At 40.5% G+C, this 22859-nt stretch overlaps 6 protein-coding genes and 1 non-coding gene across 8 annotated transcripts; 5 read left to right on the top strand and 2 right to left on the bottom strand.

Annotated features, from left to right (window-relative positions):
- Positions 1-144: 144 nt before the first annotated feature.
- LOC140775201 (U5 spliceosomal RNA) lies at positions 145-260 on the top strand. Its single transcript, XR_012106691.1, has one exon. It is a non-coding gene; the product is annotated as a U5 spliceosomal RNA (small nuclear RNA).
- Positions 154-4285, top strand: LOC140774832 (uncharacterized). Its single transcript, XM_073117976.1, has 10 exons — positions 154-743; positions 812-909; positions 1015-1128; positions 1728-1832; positions 1960-2064; positions 2211-2349; positions 2781-2896; positions 2975-3031; positions 3165-3408; positions 3733-4285. Exons 1-9 carry the CDS (start codon positions 578-580, stop codon positions 3273-3275), a joined length of 1011 nt encoding a protein of 336 aa, XP_072974077.1. The 5' UTR covers positions 154-577; the 3' UTR covers positions 3276-3408; positions 3733-4285.
- A 205-nt stretch (positions 4286-4490) lies between these two features.
- LOC140774833 (non-specific lipid transfer protein GPI-anchored 14-like) lies at positions 4491-5851 on the bottom strand. The gene is made up of 3 exons (XM_073117978.1): positions 5405-5851; positions 5225-5302; positions 4491-4852 (listed from the first exon to the last, which is right to left on the bottom strand). Exons 1-3 carry the CDS (start codon positions 5736-5738, stop codon positions 4692-4694), a joined length of 573 nt encoding a protein of 190 aa, XP_072974079.1. The 5' UTR covers positions 5739-5851; the 3' UTR covers positions 4491-4691.
- Positions 5852-8221: 2370 nt separating this feature from the next.
- Positions 8222-12238, top strand: LOC140774872 (uncharacterized). Of its 2 annotated transcripts, none has more exons than XM_073118033.1 (8): positions 8222-8503; positions 8723-8803; positions 8899-8987; positions 9093-9167; positions 9340-9446; positions 9528-9743; positions 9931-9999; positions 11661-12238. In XM_073118033.1, the coding sequence occupies exons 1-8, from the start codon at positions 8381-8383 to the stop codon at positions 11771-11773; spliced, it is 873 nt and encodes a 290-aa protein (XP_072974134.1). In that variant the 5' UTR covers positions 8222-8380; the 3' UTR covers positions 11774-12238. The 2 variants fall into 2 exon arrangements, with proteins under 2 accessions (XP_072974134.1, XP_072974135.1); XM_073118034.1 differs by having other exon boundaries at positions 8225-8503; positions 8728-8803.
- A 464-nt stretch (positions 12239-12702) lies between these two features.
- Positions 12703-16373, top strand: LOC140775081 (uncharacterized). The gene is made up of 8 exons (XM_073118330.1): positions 12703-12989; positions 14064-14144; positions 14229-14317; positions 14401-14475; positions 14563-14669; positions 14741-14962; positions 15194-15262; positions 15977-16373. Exons 1-8 carry the CDS (start codon positions 12867-12869, stop codon positions 16075-16077), a joined length of 867 nt encoding a protein of 288 aa, XP_072974431.1. The 5' UTR covers positions 12703-12866; the 3' UTR covers positions 16078-16373.
- A 434-nt stretch (positions 16374-16807) lies between these two features.
- LOC140774743 (vesicle-associated membrane protein 721-like) lies at positions 16808-20256 on the bottom strand. The gene is made up of 5 exons (XM_073117838.1): positions 19957-20256; positions 17824-17965; positions 17630-17750; positions 17383-17445; positions 16808-17222 (listed from the first exon to the last, which is right to left on the bottom strand). The coding sequence occupies exons 1-5, from the start codon at positions 20144-20146 to the stop codon at positions 17079-17081; spliced, it is 660 nt and encodes a 219-aa protein (XP_072973939.1). The 5' UTR covers positions 20147-20256; the 3' UTR covers positions 16808-17078.
- Positions 20257-20942: 686 nt separating this feature from the next.
- On the top strand, positions 20943-22773 carry LOC140773782 (putative pentatricopeptide repeat-containing protein At3g28640). Its single transcript, XM_073116519.1, has one exon. It carries the CDS (start codon positions 21067-21069, stop codon positions 22528-22530), a length of 1464 nt encoding a protein of 487 aa, XP_072972620.1. The 5' UTR covers positions 20943-21066; the 3' UTR covers positions 22531-22773.
- The last annotated feature ends 86 nt before the right edge of the window (positions 22774-22859 follow it).

Below are 22859 nucleotides of genomic sequence, written 5' to 3'. Positions count from 1 at the left end.
GCACAGTAATACCAGTTATGATACCTTTAAAATCTTTTGATGTAACAAACTCTTCGTACTTTAGTCCCACATCGGAAGCAGCAAACCAAAGCATAAGCTCGCGCGCCATTATAAGCAGCTCAGCTCCGCAGTTAAAACTCACGCAGCTGCGTGGTGAGCACAAAGCGAACTATTCTTTCGCCTTTTACTAAAGAATACCGTGTGCTCGCCACTCAAAGCAGCATACGCCTATTTTTGGAGGGGTCTGCTCCAGTGGAGTTGTACCCCAACAAATCTCAAGTTCGAAATTTTTCATACTTAAATTTATGAAGCATACGATTCTTGTAGTTGTATGTCTTCCGGTCTTCTAAATGGCTGTCGGATTGATGTTAGAGATAAAAAACTAATTTGGTCAAAAAAAACTCGCTTGGCAATGGATAATTTATCCAGGATAAATCGACGATGGATACTGGAATGATAAAAGGAACGGTTTCGTGTACGTGCTCATACTACCCGTATGCTATTTTCTTCTATCTTCTGAGTTCCGGCATGAATAAAGAGGGAAGAACTCCAAGTTCGAGCTAGGGTTTAGTCGCTAATGGCGTCCTCCGCCATCTCCTCTCCCCTCTTTCCCGTACTCAATTCTCTTACCTCCCACTCCTATCCATCTCCACCTTATCCTTCTCATCTGTCCCCCTCTCTTCTCTCTTCTCCTCTCATAAGCTACCCCCGTCCGACCCCACTCACCACCGTCTCCTCTTCCAGTAAGTGTCTTTATCTATGTATCTTTCTCCTTTTCTCTTTACATGTCGATGATTTCATCAATTTGCAGATGCCCGAGAGGCCTATACGAGGGAGGAGACGAAGAAGAAGATACTGGAAAGCTATGGCCTCGATCCATCTGACTTTGTAGACGAGCCATCACCTAGGGTTTGAGTTCGAAGCCCTTCTCTAGTTCTCTCTTCTTACCTACTCGAAACGTTCAGAATTTTGTGCTAGTTTAACTCCGGAAGGGTGTTTCTTTATTATGTGTAGTTAAGGAGTAGGAGGAAGCGGCGGGAGGAATTAGACGGAGCAGAGAAAGGGAGGAAAGCGCCCGTGGCTCCGGAGGAGCAGAAGAGTCCTCGGACCACTCATAGATTGCTTCAGGTAGCCTATTTCTTGAGTCATGATTGCATTTTTTGGCATTGCAGTTCTGATAAGCCTACTCGTGGGATTCATAACTTAGGGAGAACTGGCGTGGTTAATACCTTTTGTTTAGCATCAAAATTAAATGATTCTTTAGGAAGTATCGAGAAATGTTAAAGCTCATGAGAAATCTGGAATCACTTAATTCCTTAACTTGTTTAATCAGTTTTACAACTTCATACTCAGTAATTGTTTAAATTGAAATGAATTTTGAAGCTAGGAGCTGATTATTAATTCAAAATCAAGATAAGATCCCCTTCCTGATTCGTTTTGCCTCACCTTTTATCTATTATACTTACTTTGATATTAGAAGAAATTATTGCTAGTAACTTTTGCATGGGGAATAACAATGTTACTATGACTTAGCTTAGATGTTTAGATGGTGCATATCACCGAATCATATATGATTCAAGTGTCCTCGGAGTTCAGCCATTTCCCTGTGTATTAGCACCATTTCTGTAGTTAGTAAAGATAGGGGAAAAAAGACAATTTTCTACCTTATTGATCCAGTTTATTTATTCAAGTTGTCGCCTTTTATGTTTATAATTTTTTATTATTAGGTGATAGGCGGGAAAGCTCGCAGAAGGAAACTGCTTTCTCCCAAGGGGATGGATGTTCGCCCAATGATGGAAGTTGTAAAAGGAGCAGCCTTTGACATGTTACAGGTGAGGTTTTCGTCAGTAAGCTTTATGGTTTCATATTTTCCAACGTGGTTGATGCTCAGACAATTCTTATATTATCCTGCTTGGATGGTGGAATAAATTATCTTAATTTTGACACTGTTATGTACAGGTGGCTGGCGGTTGTCCTGCTTCATTAAGGCCAGGTCGCTGGTTAGACTTGTATAGTGGCACTGGATCCGTTGGAATTGAAGCTATAAGCAGAGGATGTTCAGAGGTTTGTCTAACTTCAAAATAAAAATCTCTATGCTATTTGAACATTTACGACTTTCTGTCTCTGTGTGTGTGCTGTTGGGGGAGGGGAGATGTTAAACTTGTTATAACTCTTTTTTGGTTTATCTGTATTTTATCATGCCCTTCCAGGCACACTTTGTTGAGATGGATCCTTGGGTTATTTCTGAAGTCCTGCGGCCTAATTTAGAATGGACTGGATTCCTTGATGTATCAGCAATACATATGAATCGTGTCGAGAGTTTCTTGGAACATGCTGAACAGTATACAGGTACTCCTTTTAACAAGAAATATGAAGCTTTAAGAAGAAAAATAAAAGTACGAGGAAAGAAAACAAAGTTATGAATGTTGAATCATCCACGGTGATTATTCAGAAAATAGTTTGTTGTGAGATGAGACCGCCACAAAATTTTGAGAATCCATTTTGTTTTATTTCTTTTGTATCTTTGCATTGAAGGTTAGGTTTTGTCTGCAAATGCCGAGCACATAAAAAACTGATGATATTTGTTTGTTAACTGTTGTAGATGATGATGATTATATAATTATCCTCTACAAAATTAGCTAGTTTCATATAGAACAAAAACTATGGTATTTCAATTTCTATTTTGTGACTTGATAATCATTGAGGCATAAGTTTGATTTTCATTCCTGTAGCAAATCTTGTAATAGTTGCACTCTTCATGATGTCATTTTTTTTGGCAGATAAAGATAGTTCCTTTGATTATATTAGTGTGACACCACCATATACTGCAGTCAACTACAGTACACTGATGAATCAACTAGGAAAGTCTCCTTTGGTTGGAGAAGACTGCTTTATTGTGAGTTTCATTCATGTGTTAAACCTTTAATCATTTTTCTCTGATATACTTATGACTAGTATTAATATCTCTCTTCAGCTAGTTGAGTATCCCCTGAAAACCTCGATGGAAGAAACTTGCGGACACCTCGTAAAGGTCGATTTATGATTTCCCTAATTTTCTTCTTAGTCCAAGTTAAAGAATTTAAGTTGCTGATTGTAGTCTACAGATTATATTCCTCTATGGGCATCAAAAAATCTTTGTACTCACTAGTGATTAAACACTGCAGATAGCTGATAGGCGGTTTGGTAGGACCAATTTGCTGATTTACGGACCAGCATGGGCAGAGAAGAAGAAGAAGAAGAAGAAATCGGGGAAGACCTCTCTTGCATTGGAGTGAATTCTACATCATGAGATATTGCTGAGAAAGATAGGATGCCAGTGTGAAGCAAGTTAATTCTGGAAAAGTATCAGTTTTGCGTTCCCGTAATATATGACATATGAGGTTCATACTGTGACAGTCAACTTCCGTGGTATAACCATCTACTGCTAGGATTTTTCCTATTACTAAGTTATATATTTTTGAATTGAATGGCTAAATAAATTATTCTTGATTGATTTAGTTGTTTAGTTGTTTATAGCGGCACAGACTTATAGTCCCCTACATATATTTATGCATATGCTGTTTTGGCCTAAAAAGTCTTCAGTGTTCTTTGTTAAGTAAAATTAGGTTACTAATTAAATTTTTGTTGTATATTCCATAGCCATTAGAGATTATTTAAGATAGAATCTGATACGCACTTGTAAGCAACATTTAAATGGCATAATTTTTTAAGTATTGATTTGATATGTTGCAGATGGTATGTATATATTCACTCAAGACCTTGAAGAGCATCCGTGCAGCAGACAGAGAAAAGTATCATAATTTTCTTGGCCAAGAAGAGGAATAATGCGATGCCTTCAACTTGACAGAGGAAATCCCCACCAGTATAGTTGGCCTGCAGAAATAATTCATGGCTTTGATGTCCTCGATTGGACTCCATAATTGCTCAGGCTTTTCAGGTCAGCAGAGAAGAGCTGTTATTTTGTAGTGTTTTTTCTTGTTCACTGTGCATCACTAATCACTAGTTGTCTATGGAAGGCAAAATGACAAGCAAAACTGACTTTACTTCTAATTTATTATGCATTCCATTATTTCCAGTTTATCTGAGACATTGGTTGAATCCTGTGTAATATGGTTAAATTTTCTTTCAAGAGCATAACAACTGATTTCCTTTTCCTCTCCTGAAGTGATGGGTAAGAATGTCTGTCATGTTCTCTGTACAAATTGTCCAAGAAATCCTCCCAGTTACCACAATCCTGTGCTAACTTACGATGGTAAAAAGGACTCCATGTTATTATTGTTACCTGACATACATCTACTTATCTGCAGTTATTGGTATTAATTGCGTGTGAAATTGAAGTTTTACTTATTTTACTTGTACTGCTATGATCTTTCTGCGATCTTCCCTACAAAGATTTTGAACAGCCCACCAACCCAACCCCTGATGCTGTTAAATGTGCACGTCTCTTGTGGCTCTTGCCTAGATTTCCATTGCAAACAAAGAAACTATGATACGACAATACGACGTTACAATATTTTGCTACCAGATCCATGACTAAGATTGAGAGAGAAATAGAACAGATTCAAGACAATCCAATGGTACATGTGATGGCTGACAACTGGGGGAAATATAGTTTTGGCGAGTCCAGAGAGAAAAGGATGCGAGGAACCAAAAGGTGACATGGGCTGTCAGAAGAAAGCTTCAATTCCTCTTCAGGTACTCAAGAAGAGAGAATGCATCACAAGCAAAAGAAAACAGCCGACTACTAACTCCGTTGTGAAGTGAGCCTTCTCAGCCAAATAAGCTCTGCTCCCTTTACTAATCTCTTGCTCTACTCTACTCCCACTCCCACTTTTTGTTGAGTTCCCTTTCACTGTAACAGAGGAAAGTAGGAAGAAAGCATAATTATCTCCACACACACAAAAAAAACTATTTATTATCAATAGTATTGTAGGACAATTATGACCATGACTTCGAATAGTGTCATTGTCCCTTGTCCGACATGCCCCTACGCGAACAATTAATGCCCCATTAGTACAAATGTTTGGGAATTACTTAATTCACCTACCGGTGAATACTGGGGCTCAATTTGTCATTAAGGATGTGGGCCAACTTGACCATAGGGGGATGTCCAGATGGTGCTATTCACAAGAAATAATTTGTAATCCAACTCAAAATGTTTGAATTTGTCATCATGTAGTAGTATTTTATTCCCATAGTAGTATTACTCAGAAGAGCAATTTACCTTGAGCAACTGTGTTCTCACTTCCACTTGGCACGAAGATCTCAGCATCCTTGGAGTTTGGAGGCAGTTTCAGAAGCCCTACAAGTACACACCCAATTCAAATAAACATACAAAGAAACTACTTGAAAGACCCAAATGCTAGAAAAAGAACCCGAAAACTTAAAGCTCTAAGACACTTACTCGGGCACTCCGAGATGTTAGACGGGACCTTGCAAGCCGTGGGTAGGTCGAGCGCGAGGCTGACATTGATCTTGATGCCAAGATTTGGATCATCCCTGTCCTTGATGAGCACGCAGAGGCATTTGGGGCTCTTGCCCAGCACCTGTTTGAGCCCTGAACAGCAGTCCGGAGAAGGATAGTTTGCATGCCCTTGTACGTAAGAAAGGCACGTAGAGAGCCCCACCAACTGCTCAGAACACTCGGTTCTATCAGTAGTCAAGTCTGAGCTCACAATGTAGAGTGAGCAAAGTAGTAGAAAGATTGGTAGATGAGAGAAGTGAAGAGAAGTCGCCATGAGAGTTTGATAGAGTGGGAGTAGCGTGTCTGTGTTGTGTGAACTTTTGAGGAGGGGAATTGGGGGAGATAAAGGAGTGAAGGAAAAGGTAGGGTTGTTGGAGAGAGTAAATGAATAATGGGTGTCTTAATGAAGTAAAGGACCTTCTCATTTTAATGGGGTTTAATTACTGTAAGGTAGTATGGTTGGGTACTTGGCAGCTTCTTATTGGCTGCCAAACCATAGCGTTGATAATATATAGTAACCACTTTGGCAGCCCCCTTTTGGGTTTTGACTGCTTCTTTCTTCTTCTTCTTCTTCTTTTTAAATCTAATAAATCCTGCTACCACTATTCTAATTTGTCCAAGGTCACGGGATCTGATAAGTTTTTAATCGCTAATTAGCCGACAAAAACTTATGTCATGGCCTCATGGGGCATTTGTGTCTGGTCTTCTTAATGGCCATTGCTTGTTTAAGCTCATTAATTAAGCTACAAGTTTCATGGATCCAGGCTTTGTTTTCCAATCTTACTCAGAACTATACAATCTTATTCTTGGAGGACATTTCATTTGGAACAAGCCGTCGGCCCACTGGGTTGGTTTTCCGGCCCGGAATACTTATTGGGCTTTATGAGGCCGTTCTTGTTGGGTCTCTCTCTCTCTCTCTCTCTCTCTCTCTCTCTCTCTCTCTCTCTCTCTCTCTCTCTCTCTCTCTCTCTCTCTCTCTCTCTCTCTCTATATATATATATAATGATAATATTCATATCAATCATACGTCTGCCAGGCTAAACTAACTACGCGGCAGAAAAATTCTTGCAACATCGACAAATGGAGGGCATTACAAGAACATTAGAGGCACGTAATTGCTGCATTAATTGACGGAGTTGAACTACTCCGCATTTATACTTCTTCTTCTTCTTCTTCTTCTTGAAAGACTAAACTAAAAAATGAATGATCACCATCTCATTCGTTCGAGGTTCGAGGGAGGTCTTGGACAAATGCATGCGAATCGATTTCCTCCAGCTTCCCATGCAACGCACCAATTTTAAAGCACCTCTGGGAGGCATTCATGATCCGTATATGGGATCTCGTGACCACCCTGTGCTAAATTGATGCCAACGAAGTGAGACGGAGATATATATATATATATATATACACCCCCCCACTCTATTTCTCCAACGACTAATTTACGTCTTTACCACAACCAACCCCTCGAGAGTCGAGACCAGAATTTGGAAGCATTCCTTCAATTAGGGGTGTATTTATCAACCACCTTCTACTACGTCAACTCAATATTAACTGCTACGAACTGCCACCACCGAGCAAATCCATTATATAAACCCTCGCACTTCCACTTCCACTACTACTACTACTACTACTACTACTACTACTACTACCACCTTACTTTCCACCTAAAATGGCAAAGTGGTGTCTCCTCTTCTTGGTCCTAGCCTACGTCATGGCCCATGCATGCGCCCGGCACGCGCCAAATGACACTACTACTGCTAATACTACTAGTACTAACGTAACGACTAAGAAGTCGACAACCAGCAACCAAGCCGCCGCCGAAGACCAGAAGAACCTAGTCTTCGGGGGAGTCGGCGGTTGGGCCGGAGCCGGCGGAGGAATCGGTACTCTCGGTGGAGTAGGAGGAGTCGGCGGTGGAGTCGGCGGCCTTGCCGGGATCGCGGGGCCGTTGGGCGGAGTGTATGCTTGGAAAGGGATTGGTGGCGGGGTTGGTGGGGCCGCTGGTTTAGGTGGTGCGGGTGGGGTCGGAGGAGTTGGCGTGGGCGGCGGAGTCGGCGGTATTGGACCTATCGGCGGAGCAGGTGGTCTTGGCGGCCTCGGTGGAGCAGGCGGTGGCGGCATCGGAGGTCTCGGCGGCGTCGGAGGGCTCGGAGGACTAGGCGGCGGCGGCGGTGGGCTTGGCGGGCTTGGCGGAGGAGGGAGTGGAATTGGCGGTGGACCTGGTGGTGGTGCAGGTGGAAGTGGCGGCGGCGGCGGATGTAGAAGTCCTCCTTGAAGAGGTTTAATATATAAGTAGGTCACTTTGTAACTTCCTATGCATATAATATATGCTCGTGCATGCATCGATGGTGGGTTATAGTACGTATGTCTATGAGTTGTTGGGCTAGATTTAGCATCAGGGGAGTTTGTATCAGAGAATGGTTTGCTATGGTACTATGATGAGTCTATGATGACTATGCTAGCTGTTGTTTAATTTTCATGTGTGTTGCAATTAATGCATAATTCTTGGGCTATAGACACCACGGTAGATGATGACATTCATGCATGCACTTAATTCACACTTTTAAACATATATATAAAGATTATCGTAACCGAACTGGTTAATATATAAAATCTTTTGTTTTTCTTAAATAAATATAAATAAAGAGCTTGGGCCAAGGGCCAAAGGCCAAGCGGCCCAGTTGGATGGGCCGAGGAATTTTGCATGGATATTCGCGCATCGCATTAATAATTGGTTTAAGCACTATGTGCGCAAAGATTCTGCTCGCCGTGGTTCGTCCCGCCTAGGGTTTTATCAAACCCTCCTCCTTCTACTTCTTCTTCTTCTTCTTCTTTCTCTCTCCTCTCTCTCTCCTCTCTCTCTCGAAAGCCTTAACCCTAGGATCTGCTCACTCGAGAGGAGGAGCTCGGGAAGCGATGGATAGATACCAGAGAGTGGAGAAGCCGAGGCCCGAGTCGGCCATCCAGGAGAACGAGATCAGGATCACAGGTCAGGGCTTGATCCGGAACTATGTCGGCTACGCCACCAGCCTCCTTCAGGTAAAATTACCTACTTTTCAACTTATAGATTGATTCTTTTCTGGAATAGATCCGTCGGTGATGTTCGTTGGATTAAAATTATTTGGCATTGAGATTGTTTTATAGGTCATCTTTATGATTTTTGTGATTTAATGATGTTAATTACCTGCTCTCTTTTTTCCTCCTGAAGAAAAAGCAAAATTTTGATGGTTTAAATCTACGATCTGGTTTCTGAATTAGGAAAGAGGTATGAGAGAGATTGTTTTGAAGGCGATGGGTCAGGCAATTAGTAAGACAGTCACCCTTGCAGAGATTATAAAGGTTGGCTGTTGTTTTCCCTTCTGATCTATTTTATGCTTCTGGTGCTGAAAAGTACCTAATTGTCAGGCCTTTTCATCTATTGAATTTGAGTACAGAAAACATTTCCTGGCTTGCATCAAGATACCTCTATCAGTTCAGTCAGCATTACTGATGTTTGGGAACCTATTGAAGAAGGCCTTGTACCGTTAAGTTTCTATTGATTTTACTACCCATTAAGAAAGATTGTTCTTTGGGGTTTCACAAGTTCCCCTGAAGTTTTTTTTTTTTTTAAAAAAATCTTTATCTGCAGATTGGAGACTACTCGCAATGTTTCAATGATTTCAATCACCCTCTCAACCAGAGAGCTAAACAGGGACTCTCCTGGGTAATCATTTTTGCTATTTTGGAAATGAATTATTAACTGTCCTGCAGGCTGCACGAAAGTAATTTTAAAGATGACCATTTTCAGAACTTAAACCTATTTGGGCAATCTTTATAGGAAGTACTGAACATGCATTGTGTATATTCAATTAAGAACTCCTTTTCTATATTTCAAGGTATCAAGCACCTTTTTATGTCGAGCAACCTCAGCAACAACAAAGAATACAGCACTCTCAGCAACAACATCGTCAATCCAGACAATCACAAGCTGAATTTTATGAAGGCATGTCTCTTGCCAATTGAACCTTTATCTTTCCATGGAGACAGAAAACATGTAATAATTTTATTTATTTTCTTTATATAGATTCTTATGGACGAGGACGTGGTAGGGGAAGAGGAAGAGGAAGAGGAAGGGATTGGGGTAGAGGATCATATGGTGGATACCAAGGTGGATATGGTGGATACGACTATAATCAAGGTGGATATGACTATAATCAAGGTGGTTATGACTATAATCAAGGTGGATATGGTGGATATAACTATAATCAGGGTGGATATGGCAGATACGGAAGCAACCAAGGTAGCTTGCTCTATTTTGAGGAGTTTTGACATTAGTGGGAACTTCATGTAATACTAATGGATAGGGCTAAAGTGCTACAAGATCTCTCTTGTGTTATTGTGGAAAAACAAGGATTCTGTTGCTGCAGAATCATGCTTGCTTCTTAATGAGGTCTCTAGAATGCTAATTATTCTTCCTTTCATAATAGAAAATGGTGGATGGAACTCTGGTTGGGGTCGAGGCCGTGGTCGTGGTAGAGGCAATTGGGGTTATCATGGTATGCACTTGATAATGATTTTAGTTCCATTTTACATTCATTTTGGGCCTAAATTGATTCATATTTGGTTCTTTCATATTAAATGGATATACTATATTATTTTATACTAAGTGTCAAATCCTCTGTTAACTCAATCTTAGGATCTTGCATTCAGTCCAATTTCCACTTTTCTGGACAGCTTGCTTCCTTCCTATCATGTTTCCACTGTGTGCCACCATCAGTAAATTCAACTTTGGCATCTTATTACTGCTCATTTAGTGTATGCACATATTTGTAAAGTTGCATTCATATAATACATCAGATTGATCACTTGATTAGAGTCTCTAGTTGGTGATGAGTGATAGACTGACTGTGGGCTTTCCGTGCAGTTGGGCCAACTGACTTTGGTCTGACTGGATTTGGCTCATATATCCAGTGCTAAGTAAATCTCCAAGGCACTAGCTGCTCTTGGCCAAGTAAACCTGACATTGATATTCTGTATATAGGTGTCCTATGCGATGTGGTGTAAGCATTGCCATCCGATCAACTTAGGATCATCCATAGTTCTTTATCTACTGGAATCCTATCATATTATGATATAGAGTCTTGTTGCGATCTTTTGAGATATCATAAGAAATCACATGCAAGTATTATATATATATATATATATATATATAATTTTGACAAGGAGGTAGTTGCCATGTTTCATTCAGAAACTTGATTAACCCCTGGACTGCAAAATGAGTCTGAGAGCTATAACCCGACAAACTACAACCATACAAGATCTAGTTCCAACAGTAAATCCAAGACCGCCCTAACAAATGCAACAACTCATACAACCAATTCACAAAAAATCTGATCATCCACATAGCAAAACAACATTAGCAGCAACCAAATACAATCCCTACATAAAGACTACAACCAAATCAAAACTCTTGACACAACTACAATCAAAATAACACAAAAGCACAAAACAAACAAAGATCTAAAAGACATCGAGACAGCATTACTACTCTAGAATTGCTGGGTCTTCAGATCTTTGGCCATACACCACATATTCCGCTTTCGATCTTTTGTTCCTCTCCTTCCCAGTAAAGAAATAACGCTTTAACACCATAAATCACTGCGTTCCAATTCTTTGGAATATTCTTATGTTTCTTTCCAACCAAATACTTCAGACCTTAGCAGCCATAAAAATTTGCCACCACTTTTTTATTTTCCTTGGTCATCTGAAAACAAATATCTCACCTGGTTTGGTGTGGAGTATTTGCTCACTTTACCTATTTTCTCCTCCATTTTATTCTCTATTTTCTCCTTTTGTTCTTTCTCCTCTTTCCTCTCCCCTCAAATTTTCTTTCCCCTCTACCCTAACTTTGTATTCTCTTCTATCCTCCTTGCCCTCTCTTCTCCCGTCCTTAGTTGCTCATCTTCTTTTATGCTTGCCAGCACTATTAGTCTCCTGCATAATTTGTCCCCTTTCTGATACATTAGAATGCATATCAGCAGGTTTGTTTCACTCCCTTGCTTTTTTCCAACATCTCTGTGTTCATGCATTTATCCACAAGGAAAGCTACTAATGTTACTTGCAAAGAATAAGATGCTTCTTAATCCTTTGGTTTTGCTACAAAACATGTGATTCTTTTTGTAGAGTATATGTAGTTTCACTGTTTTCCATCTCACAGATGCAGGATATGAACAAGGCAGAGGTAATGGAGTGCCTGGTGGGAGGAGTTATGTCCGGGGAAGGGGTAGGATGGGAAGGATGGGTGGTCGTGGGAGGGGAAACCACGAGTAGTTGAGTGCAACCGCAATATTCTTAAACGTGCTTGTTAATCGAGAGTAAAAGGAAGTGACTTAAGGATTGCTGTGGAAGGGGAAGGAAGGGCGGTCATCCGAGGGGGAACCTGGAGTAGATAAATGCAATGATGATATTTTTGTACATCCTATATTACCGAGCGAAAAAAGAGAAGCTAGTTAAGAGTCATGCTTTTCTGGTCACTTGTATCAGTTTGCAATTGTGTTCCCATGTAATTTCCCAATAGTAACTCTGTAGTGCATCTTCTCGTAGTGTGTAAATTTTGTTACTTCCTTCATTTCCTTGTTTGATTTTATTTGAACAGACATGTGAGAGCTTTTGCCGTTTGTTTTTTTTTTGTTTTCAGTCAATTTGATGTTGGCGTTGTAAATACTATATACTTCATGCCACTGTGCAGCCTGGATTGCATCTTATGAATGGCAATACTATTGCAAGTTTCGAGTACTATTGTGATCAGCCTTAACTATGATCGAAAGTACCCTTCCTTCCAGTATGTAAAAATATTTACTAGTGTTCGTCATGTGATCTGAATGCCATTCTTTCTGTACACAACGTTATAAATTCCGAATCCTCTCCAGCAAAATGAGTCGATCTGGTGGTAATTGATTTGGTAAAGGAGTAAATGGATGCTGAAAGGAATGTTCCAAAGGTTTAGAATTTCCTGGAACAATTGAGAGTTAATTCTTTGTAATTAATTAGGAGGTGCCCAATTTGTGACCCAAGCCAAGTGGGATTATTTAAGGGAAAAGAAGAAGAAGAAGAAAAGAAAAAGAAATCAAAGAGTAGAAATTGAATAAAAATCGTTGTGCCCTAAATTGTAATCTCCATAAGGCCCAATTCCGTCCGCATAAGGTGGGGGGATGCCGTTGAAGCCTCTTATATTTATTTGTACTTTACCCCAATCTATCTCCTATTTTAAGTTCTACGCCTCTCCCTTCACTAGGGTTTTAGAGCCACCAGCACAACCATTTACTTCTCCATCGCCTCCTTCCCAAACCCTAACCCTAACTCTAGCGCATCTCTCTATTTTCTCTCTCTAACCCCCCTAGGGTTTCTTAGAGGTTGGGAAGCCATGGATAGGTACCAGAGAGTGGAGAAGCCGCGGCCCGAGTCGGCCATAAACGAGAACGAGATCCGAATCACTGCTCAGGGCCTCATCAGGAACTATGTCAGCTACGCAACCAGTCTCCTTCAGGTGAGTCCTTATCTCGCCTCGGTTGATCACCGGTACTGGAGTTGGGGTTGTTACGTTGTTGTTCACCTCTGGGTTTGTACTTGTGGTTTTGGTTGGTTGTTTCTTCGATGGTGAGATGTTGCATTTGTTCGGCAAATGCTTTTGGTGCTTCTCTGTGCGACACTAATTTGAGGTCTGATGCGTGTTCTGTAATGCTTTCCCTAGATTTGTACTATTTCTGAGTTAGTTCTGGTTTTATAACATTACGTCTGGTGATCTTTCCTTTTGATCCAACAGTCCAACATGTTCATTTGCCTTGTGTATACCATTTGATTTTTATGCCTTCCTACTGTTCTTTTGAGGCATACAATGGTTATCAAGATTTTCCTAGAAAGATACAACAGAATATTGTATTTAGGATACTCTCAGATATAGATTCTCTAATAATGATGTACACAAAAGATAATCTAAATTCTTATGTGTAGGAATTATAATAAGAGATGAACAACTTTTTATTACTATGAACAGATCATTTTCCGTAGTGATCAGTTATGTTTGTGGACAGTGAATATGTAATGTACGAGAAACATCTGATTCATCTACAATTTAATCTTGCTGTTGAGGAGGCTCCTTTCTGTTTTTCTGTCGCTTCTAAATCTCCCAGCTCTTTTGAAGCATGTCCTGCATGATATAGAAACCTCTGGGTTCATCTTGATTGGACCATCATTTATATCTACTGAGTGTGTACTCAGGAAGATCACTAGAAACATTCTCTATTTGTTGCTATATTTATCAGTGTTTATCTGGCAGTCACTTATTCTAAAACTTTTGGTCTTAAAACTTCCTCTCTGGGTTTTAATTATACATTGTGATTTTGCGTATACATTGAACTGTAGTTTGAGCATGGCAGTGCCCTGATTGATTTGGATTATCTCCTGTTTAAATTCTGATATGTGCTTTCCAGTGTAGTTTGTTGTTTTTATATGTTTACTTACCTGGCATATGTTCTTTTTACTGATTGATATCATCCAATTACTCTTCATTTACAAAAGTTGAAGTTTCATACTTATATCTGTGTGACTGTTCTTCAATTAGGAAAAACGTGTTAGAGAGATTGTGTTGAAAGCCATGGGACAGGCAATCAGCAAGGCTGTGGCAATTGCAGAGATTATAAAGGTTGAGTTGCATTTAGACTTCTCTTCTCTTGAGGATTCTGATAGTAATGTTTAGGGTCACTTCACATATTTGTTTTGGCTGCAGAAAAGGATTCCTGGGTTGCATCAAGATACCTCCATCAGCTCAGTTAGTATCACTGATGTATGGGAACCTATTGAAGAGGGCCTTGTACCGTAAGTATCTTACATCTTTGGCATTTAAAACTAAAGAATTTCCGACAGTTTACTAAGTCTTTTACCATTTTATTTTGTTACAGATTGGAAACTACACGCCATGTTTCAATGATCTCAATCTCTCTGTCACCAAGGGAGCTAAACAAGAATTCCACAGGGTATTCCTTTTATTTTATTTTATTTCACATGAAGGCACCACATTAATTATGTTTAGCTCCTTACAAGCTATTTTTCCTTTTCTATAGGTATCAAGCTCCACTACTTACAGAGCAGCCTAGGCTACAACAGAAATTCCAGCAGCCGCAGCAGTATCAGCAGCATCAACCAAGACAAGCTCACGGTCAAATTGAAGGTAGAATGCATGATAGAAAAATTATCTGATGGTTAAAGAAATTACTAACTTTGCTGAGTTGCACAATGAAGATTCATATGGACGAGGTCGTGGTAGAGGAAGGGGAAGAGGAAGAGGAGGTTGGAGTAGAGGAGGATATGGAGGGTATGGTGGATATGGTAATCAAGGTGGTTATGGGAATCAAGGTGGATATGGTAATCAAGGTGGATATGGTGGATATGACAACAATCACGGCGGGTATGGTGGGTACGGCTACAACCAGGGTGGATATGGAGGATATGGCAATAATCAAGGTAGCATTATTTCATTTACTCCTTTGTCCAGATCAAGTTATGACATGAAATATTTAGATGGTTGACAATTGGCTTCCCTTGCTTATGGTGTTTGTTAATTGAAATGATCAACTAATGGATAAGACAGGGTTGCTTATATTAATGATAGAGATTATTCTCCTTCAAGTTCTATGATTTTCCTCACTGCTGTCCTCCGTTACTATTCAGCTGACTCACTTTCCTTTCTGGTAGAAAATGGTGGATGGAATTCAAATTGGGGTAGAGGTGGCGGGCGAGGTAGAGGAAATTGGGGCTATCGCGGTAAGCTCTTAGCAGCCAGCTCTTTGCTATTTACTTTCCCATTAGAGTGCAAGATTTAAAGCTAGTCCAGATACTATAAGAATTTCAGCATCATACTCTTGAACTGACACCATTACTGCTCAATGAGAATGAGCTTGATTACTTGATTTCAGTTCAACATTCATGCGTGGATGTTACTATAAAAGGAGTTTCAGCATTGTTACTTATTACAATTAGAAATCTCTCTGTGAGTCAGGTGCTTTCACACATAAGAAAGTATTTAACTTCTTTTCCACAAAATCAACCATGAGACCAGAATTGAAGTTTGTGGTGTGATGTTCATCCTTGACCATTGAAATGCACGAAAACTAGATATTTTGATTTATTATACATTAAAAAGGAAAAGAAAGATATCGTAGTGAAGTGTAAATTAAAGGTGTAGAAGTATCACAATCTATAGGCTTATACATACATGTCTGAGATGTAATCATGATCAGCACTATAAAGTTCAGTTGTGTTACTTATGATGGATTTCACTTGCTATTTTACTGATAGAAGGGCCTGTTACATGCATTGGTGGATTGCTGAAAGGGCTATTTCCAGTCATGGATAAATCTTTTTTAGTGTTACGGTCGTCCATGCTTTTACGCCTCATAAGATGATCAGGAGCAGCTATTCTTTTGATGAACAGATTACTCTTTATTGATTTGTTGCAACTCACATTGAATGCGACAGGTACTGGTTATGATCGTGGCAGAGGAGCTGGTGCTGGTGGTAGAGGCTTTGGTCGCAGCCGAGGAAGGATGGGAGGTCGCGGAAGGATGAACCAGGCCTAGTGGCGGGGTGCCTTCCATTCTTATGCATGCTTCGATGGTTCTTTGTTTAGTGCTGTGAAATGTGATATGTGGTTTTAAGTCACAAGGCCTAGTGATAAGCTAAATGGTTCTGCGCTTACTTTTATTATATGTGGACGTTGTCAGGCCTTTCATTTTCGTTTTTTCCATGGTTGCTCAGATACTGAAGCATGCTTTTATGCACAACCCCTGTTGCCGTAACGTACATTTCTTCTGTATTGAATCGTGCAGTTCATTCTTTTATAAATGACCAGATGCTCTACTGTAGGTTGACTAGATAGTTCTGCATAAGTGAACCTTTTGGTGGATTCATAGCACATTACAAAATTTTCGTTGATCATGCAGAGAATGGCATGACAGATGCAACTAACTTATTGCGACGTTCTTAAATCGAGAAACCTCTACTGCGTAAATAATTTATTCGTAGAAGGCTTTTCACCGTGATAAAAAGAATACCCTGGACGAGTAAATGTAACCCAATAGATGAGCCTCATTATTTTAATACCATGCCAGAGATATAAATAATAATGAGAAATTATATTTCTCCTGCTGATAGGAAAGGAAAAATAAACAGTGACGAATTGGAATCCACACAATGTACGAGAATCACCGCTCAGTCACAAACATGAAATAATGCATAACATGTGTGCTTGATGGATGCTTTCGCATCCGTAATAAAATTGCCGCGAGCCCGCCGAGTGACAGCTACTAGTTTTAAAAACGATAGGATAATGAATGATCAGATAAAAATCGTAGAGATGAAACAAAAAGTTCTGCAGTCTATACATGGGTACCAACCACAATGCGTTAAAAGTGTTATCGTAACCTCTTTCCATTCCTCAGAACTGTGAGACTCTAATATACTATGGAGGTGGTGGTCACAGCACAAATCAGCAAAAGCCACATTAATATCGCAGTAAAAGATAGCAGTACACTACTATGGAGCGCGATCAAACCAGGTAGGAAGATGAATAAAGCCCGTCTCAGCATTTGAAACCATGGCAAACTGACAGGACGATGATGAGGATTAAGGCAATGATGATGCCCAACACAATAAGCTTTATCTTCATGTTCTGCAACCACATCTTCCTCCTCATCTTTGTCCCTTGCTGCCTAAAGTCTTGCGCCTATGATGAAGCATCATATTATATAACCACCAGAATAAAGAGGTTAAGATAACTTGAGTATCGAGAAGGATATCTAATCTCCAATGGGAACTCTAATAAGCAATTATCCTTCAAACCTAGCAGATTAAAGATAAGTAACTATAATTGGATTACAGCAAACCTGTGAGCGAAGATTCTCTGTTTTGTCAACAAGGAGCTCAATTTTCTCCCCGCGGTCTAGAACCTAGAAAGGATTGAGGGGCAGCCACAAGATTGTTAGTGGAGAGAAAAATGCAACTAGAAAAAAAACAAATATCAGCATCAGCACGTCATCTATTCGAAAGGGATTATCAATCTGAGATAAAAATGTCTTATTATCATGTCAAACTTAGTTGGCGCTCTGCAGCAGGAAGCTTGAAAAAGTTTACCTTCTCAATGTTCTCCATCATCACTCCTTTGACTTCTGAAACCTGAGCTTTCACTTTTGCCAGCTTGTTGATCTCATCAGGGTGATCGATGCAGTACTGCATGTGATCTTTCAGTTTTGACCTGAAATATTACATCAACATGTGGTTATACCAAGAGTTACAGATGGCTTGGAGAGTAAGGATCAGAAAAATACCCATATTCTCGGTTAAGACTGTTGGCAGTAGCAGTAGCAGCTTTTCCTCCACCATATTTCTTGCTGAAGTCTTCCTTCACCCTCTCCAGAAAAGCTATTGGAACTTGTCTGCCGGCTGACTCTACTGCAACTACGCAGTAAGCTGCAAAACCCAAAGATATGCAAATATAGCTACTAAGACTTACTAAATCTTATGACATTTCAAAAGGACATGTACCCCCAAAATGTAAGCATCATCACTCTAGCACATGAGCAAATAACTCCAAAATTTATCCACTAATATAAACATAATTGTTTCACAATTCTTGCAAAGAAAATTAAACATGTTTTTTCAACATATAGAACACATTCTATAGACATATGTAGTAAACCAAACATACAAAACACACGTTCATCTCTCCAATATATTACAATACTCAATCATAAATAGGAACGTATTTATTCAAATGAGACATAACTAATACTGTAACAGGATAGGCAATAAAACAAGTGCTAAGAGTTGGACAATATAGGTATGAAATCTTTAAAGCCATACTAGCATAAGTGTATCAATAGCAGATTGTGTGAGCATCCAAACAAGTTCACACTCACAGCACTTCTAGATCATTCATCTACGATGAAAGAGATAAATGGAATAAATAAAGAATAAGGGGCCTACCACTTAATATACCTTGTGCCTATGCCTCTTCTTGTTTCATTGCAATTTGATATTCACATAGCACTAAGAAAGTTGGAGTTCTTTAGGAACACTAATTTAAAGGTTAAAGAGGAAGGGTGGGTCAAAAAGAAAGAACTTTCAACTCCTACACTGAATTGAAATGTTAGTTACAAGATATGGAAAGTTCAACCAAAACGATAATCTCTCTTCACCACAAAATTTTACAATTGGCTGAATGGCTGCTATGTAATTTATGGGTAAGTCCTACTCCAGATGGTCTAACCAAATGACACCAAGTGGTCAACATCTAAAAGAGCTTTATATAAAGAAGCATGTGTTCAACAAATCTAAGAAACTTGATACCTGCTTCAACAAATATAGGTCGTACTATGCCAACTAGGGTAGTGCCTACAGAAATCTCACCATTTTCTTATTGCATTGTGCAATCCTAGAGCATATCTATTAGATCTATAATGCTTACTGAAATCTTTCAGTATGCCAGCATGTTGCGGCATTCTGAACCATGTGAATAGATGATAAAGAACACCAGCATAACCAAGCCTTATATTGACAGAAATATATATTACTCAATAATAACTGCCATTGTCTTAGATAATCTAAGGATTTGATCATCATCCTGATTTCAATCTTGGGATTTAGCTTATTTGTTCTGAAAAAAGAAGGAACAATATATAAAGCACGCTCAGAGTTTAGCAAAGCATGACGTCATCCTTCAACACCCATCACTTTGAACAAACTTCGCATACCAGAAAGAAAGAAAATTCCACGGTTCCACATAAACGCTATGCTCTCAATTAACACTAATGATTATCGGAAAAGGAATATAGATCTAAACATCTAATGAGGAAGGGATGAAAAGTATCGTTCAGATTTTTCCCCTTAGAGCCTAAGCTAATAAAGTACTATCCTCCAGACGCTAGTACATTCATGGATATGCTGTGAGATATCTAATCAAAGCACGGATAGAACAGATCCTTTTTCCATCTCTTCTTCACATGCCATTACTCGTGATCTAACGAAGTGCAATTATTGCTGTCTATTTTTACTTCCTACACGCATTAGATTCCCAGAATGCTAATATACCAGTAGCCAAATCATCAGACCGATCGTTTCTTCACAGTAGATCTAAAACCTAAATGTCACCTCTAAACTTTTTCCGCCAGAAAACAAGGGATCCACAAATAATAGCAATCAAACAACGTCGTCTCATATCAGTCGGATGCACACTACTTGATAAATGTTAAAAAAAAAAGGGAGAAAACAACCAGAATTACTGATTCCAAACAAAGGAATCACATCGTAGGCGCTCCAAAGCCTCGAATCACGCACCGATCGAGCAAAAGCACGAATCGTACAACAACAATCGACAAATCTATCAAAGAACACAAAGAAAATCACTCGAAACGACACGAAACAGAGAAAACCGAAGGAGATCAGAGTAAGGAAGGGCTCACTGTATCCTTCTTCGACGAGGTAGTTGAAGGTGTGGCCGTCGCAGTTGTAGGTGAACTTGTTATTGCTCGCGGGGAGCTTGGAGAGGCATTGGGATGCGATGCCGGTGAAATTACCGGTGAATTCCGTGTACTCCGCAAGGATCACCGTCCCTCGAGCCACGAAGCTATAGATCAGCGTTTGCTGCCCCATCTCCCACCAAACCCTTACCCTAACCCTAGATCTTTGGAGAGAGAAAGAGAAAGAGAGGGAAAAGGAGAGAACGAAGACAGACGATGGAAGAGGAAACGAGAGAGAAAATGATCGGGGAGGAAATAACTTGAAATATAAGGAGAAGGGATGGTCGGATTGTCAATTTACGCGCCTAGAAAGGGTAAAATGGTAAAAGAATAGCTAAAGGAGTCGAAGGAGATGTTCTGCAGTGACAGCTGCAGGAATTTCGTGTGTCCAGAAATAAACAAAAAGAGTATTTTGGACAAAGAGACAACAGACGCAGATCTAAAACCAGATGCTTTCATCAATTAAAAAAAGAATGCAACATGAAGAGAGGATTATAAAATAATTTAACCATTGTTAATACCTACTCACTATTATATCATATAATTTAAAAGAGCAATGTAGATAAAGAATGGATCTTATGGTTGGTTTTAAAAAAGGAACAAACTATAATGCCATTCTTAAAAGTTTGGACTTGAAACTGTGTTACTTAGTGTCTAATAATGCTCAACTCCTTTTCTTCTTTATTGTGTAAGGAGATTGATGTTTCTTTTTACCTTTTGTTGCCATTTGTTGCTATCAAACAAGCTATTAACACTAAAGCAATTAAGCAACCAATGCTTTCTGGTTTCAGTGAAAGCATCTTCTGAATAAAAGAAGTGCATATATATCATATTACCTTGCTTAATCCAGAAGCAAAATTTACATCACCTTATCATGAAAGCTCCTTACTGTTAGAAAATATTATAGAAATACATTTATTTACCACTTATCATTATTTGCCAAGTACCAAGTACAAGAAACTCGTGCAGTCAAGGGCTGCAGACGATCTACACTACGTAGTATCGGCAACGTTTTAGGGAGTATCGCTTTCCGCCAGCCGACTTTATGACTCCATGCAGCTCCGTCCTCCCGCCGCCGCATTCATCCCGGCAGCCACGTGGCAGTACTGCAACTCCCTCCTCTTTCGCCGCCGCGCCGTCGCCACTGACCTCCGTACCGCCCACGCCCTCCTCCTCACCTCCGGTCTCCTCCTCGACCCCCACCTCTCCCTCCTCTCGCTCAACTCCCTCCTCCGCTCACTTCCCCGTTCCAATCCCCGCCTCGCCCTACCTCTTCTCCGCCTCATGCTCCAAAACACCAGCGCCAACTCCTTCCCTTCCCCGAACCACCTCTCCTTCCCCTTCGCCATCGCCTCCTCCTCTCTCCTCCCCTCCCTCTTCTCCGGCGCCCAACTCCACGCTCTCGTGTTCAAGAACGGCCTCTCCCCTTCTGACCATTTTGTCCAAACCGCTCTTCTACGTCTCTACTCCCGCCTTCCAAACCTCTCCCAGAACCTGTTCGACGAAACGCCTCAAAGAGATCATGTGCACTACGATGTTCTCATGAACGCGTATCTCCGCGCAGGACTCGCTTCTACTGCATTACATTGCTTTCAAGACATGCTGGTATCTAACATAAAGCCGGACGCTTTCGTCCTCACGACGGCACTGACGGCGTGTGCACACTCCGGTGCGCTTGAACAGGGAATGTCGATTCATAGATACATCGAGAGGGAGGAATCTGGTTATTTGGAAGATAGCTTTATTGGCTCGGCCCTCGTTAGTATGTATGCAAAATGTGGGTCTGTGAAGGAGGCAATAAAGGTGTTCGACGCAATGCCAGAGAGGAATACCCACATGTGGGCGACGATGGTGGGGGCATTTGCAATGCATGGGCTCGTAAAAGAGGCGATTGGGTGCTTAAGTCGGATGTGGGAAGAAGACAGGGTTCGGCCGGACGCGGTGGTGATTCTTGGTGTCCTCACGGCTTGTGCGCATGGTGGGTTGGTTGATGACGGATTGTTGCTGTTGGCGCAGATGGAGTCTCGGTATAATGTGGCCCCTGAGCACGAGCATTACAGCTGCGCCGTCGACATGCTTTGCCGAGTAGGCCGGTTGGAAGATGCCATGGGGATTATAAGGAAGATGCCTATGAGGCCTCTGGCTTCAGTGTGGGGTTCTTTGCTCACTGGCTGTAGGTTTTATGGGAACGTGGAGCTTGCAGAGATGGCTGTGAAGGAGTTGCAGAGGTTTTCTTTGGGTGAGGGGGATGATGAGGGGGTATACGTTCAGTTGTCGAACATCTATCTCAATGCCAATAGGAAGGATGATGCAAGGAGAATTCGAAAGCTGATCGGTAGCCGGGGTATCAAGAAAACGCCGGCTTGTAGCGTCATTGAGGTGAACGGTATGGCGAGCTCATTCGTCGCAGGTGATCAGGTTCACCCCCTGAGGATCGAGATCTGGAGCACTCTGGAAACTTTAGCAGATCATATGGAGCAAAGAGGTAAAGAAGAGAGCTCATATTCCTTAGGCTAGAGAAGACTCAGCAAGAAATAAATGGTGTCCACTGCTGAATGATTCAGTTAAATCAGCATAACAAGCAAGAAATTATCTCATCAGTAACTTGGAGTGCCTGAAAGATACCTGTCCATTTTCAGTTTTATATATCATTCAGATTCAACACGCTATTTTCCCATCACATTTTTTTGACTCCCAACTTGCAGCCGTATGTAGGACACTTCTTTACTGGATCTATGAAGATACTTGTACTCTAAAAAGTTGTGTTATTATAAAAAGCATTTGCCATGCTGATTGCTGGCAAAGTTACTAGACATGACAACAAATCTGACCCACCAGATGAACAT

Source organism: Typha angustifolia, chromosome 13 (genome assembly GCF_048772165.1).
Source record: "Typha angustifolia cultivar Huaian chromosome 13, ASM4877216v1, whole genome shotgun sequence".
Classification (NCBI taxonomy): domain Eukaryota; kingdom Viridiplantae; phylum Streptophyta; class Magnoliopsida; order Poales; family Typhaceae; genus Typha; species Typha angustifolia.
This window is presented reverse-complemented; position numbering and strand designations above follow the sequence as displayed.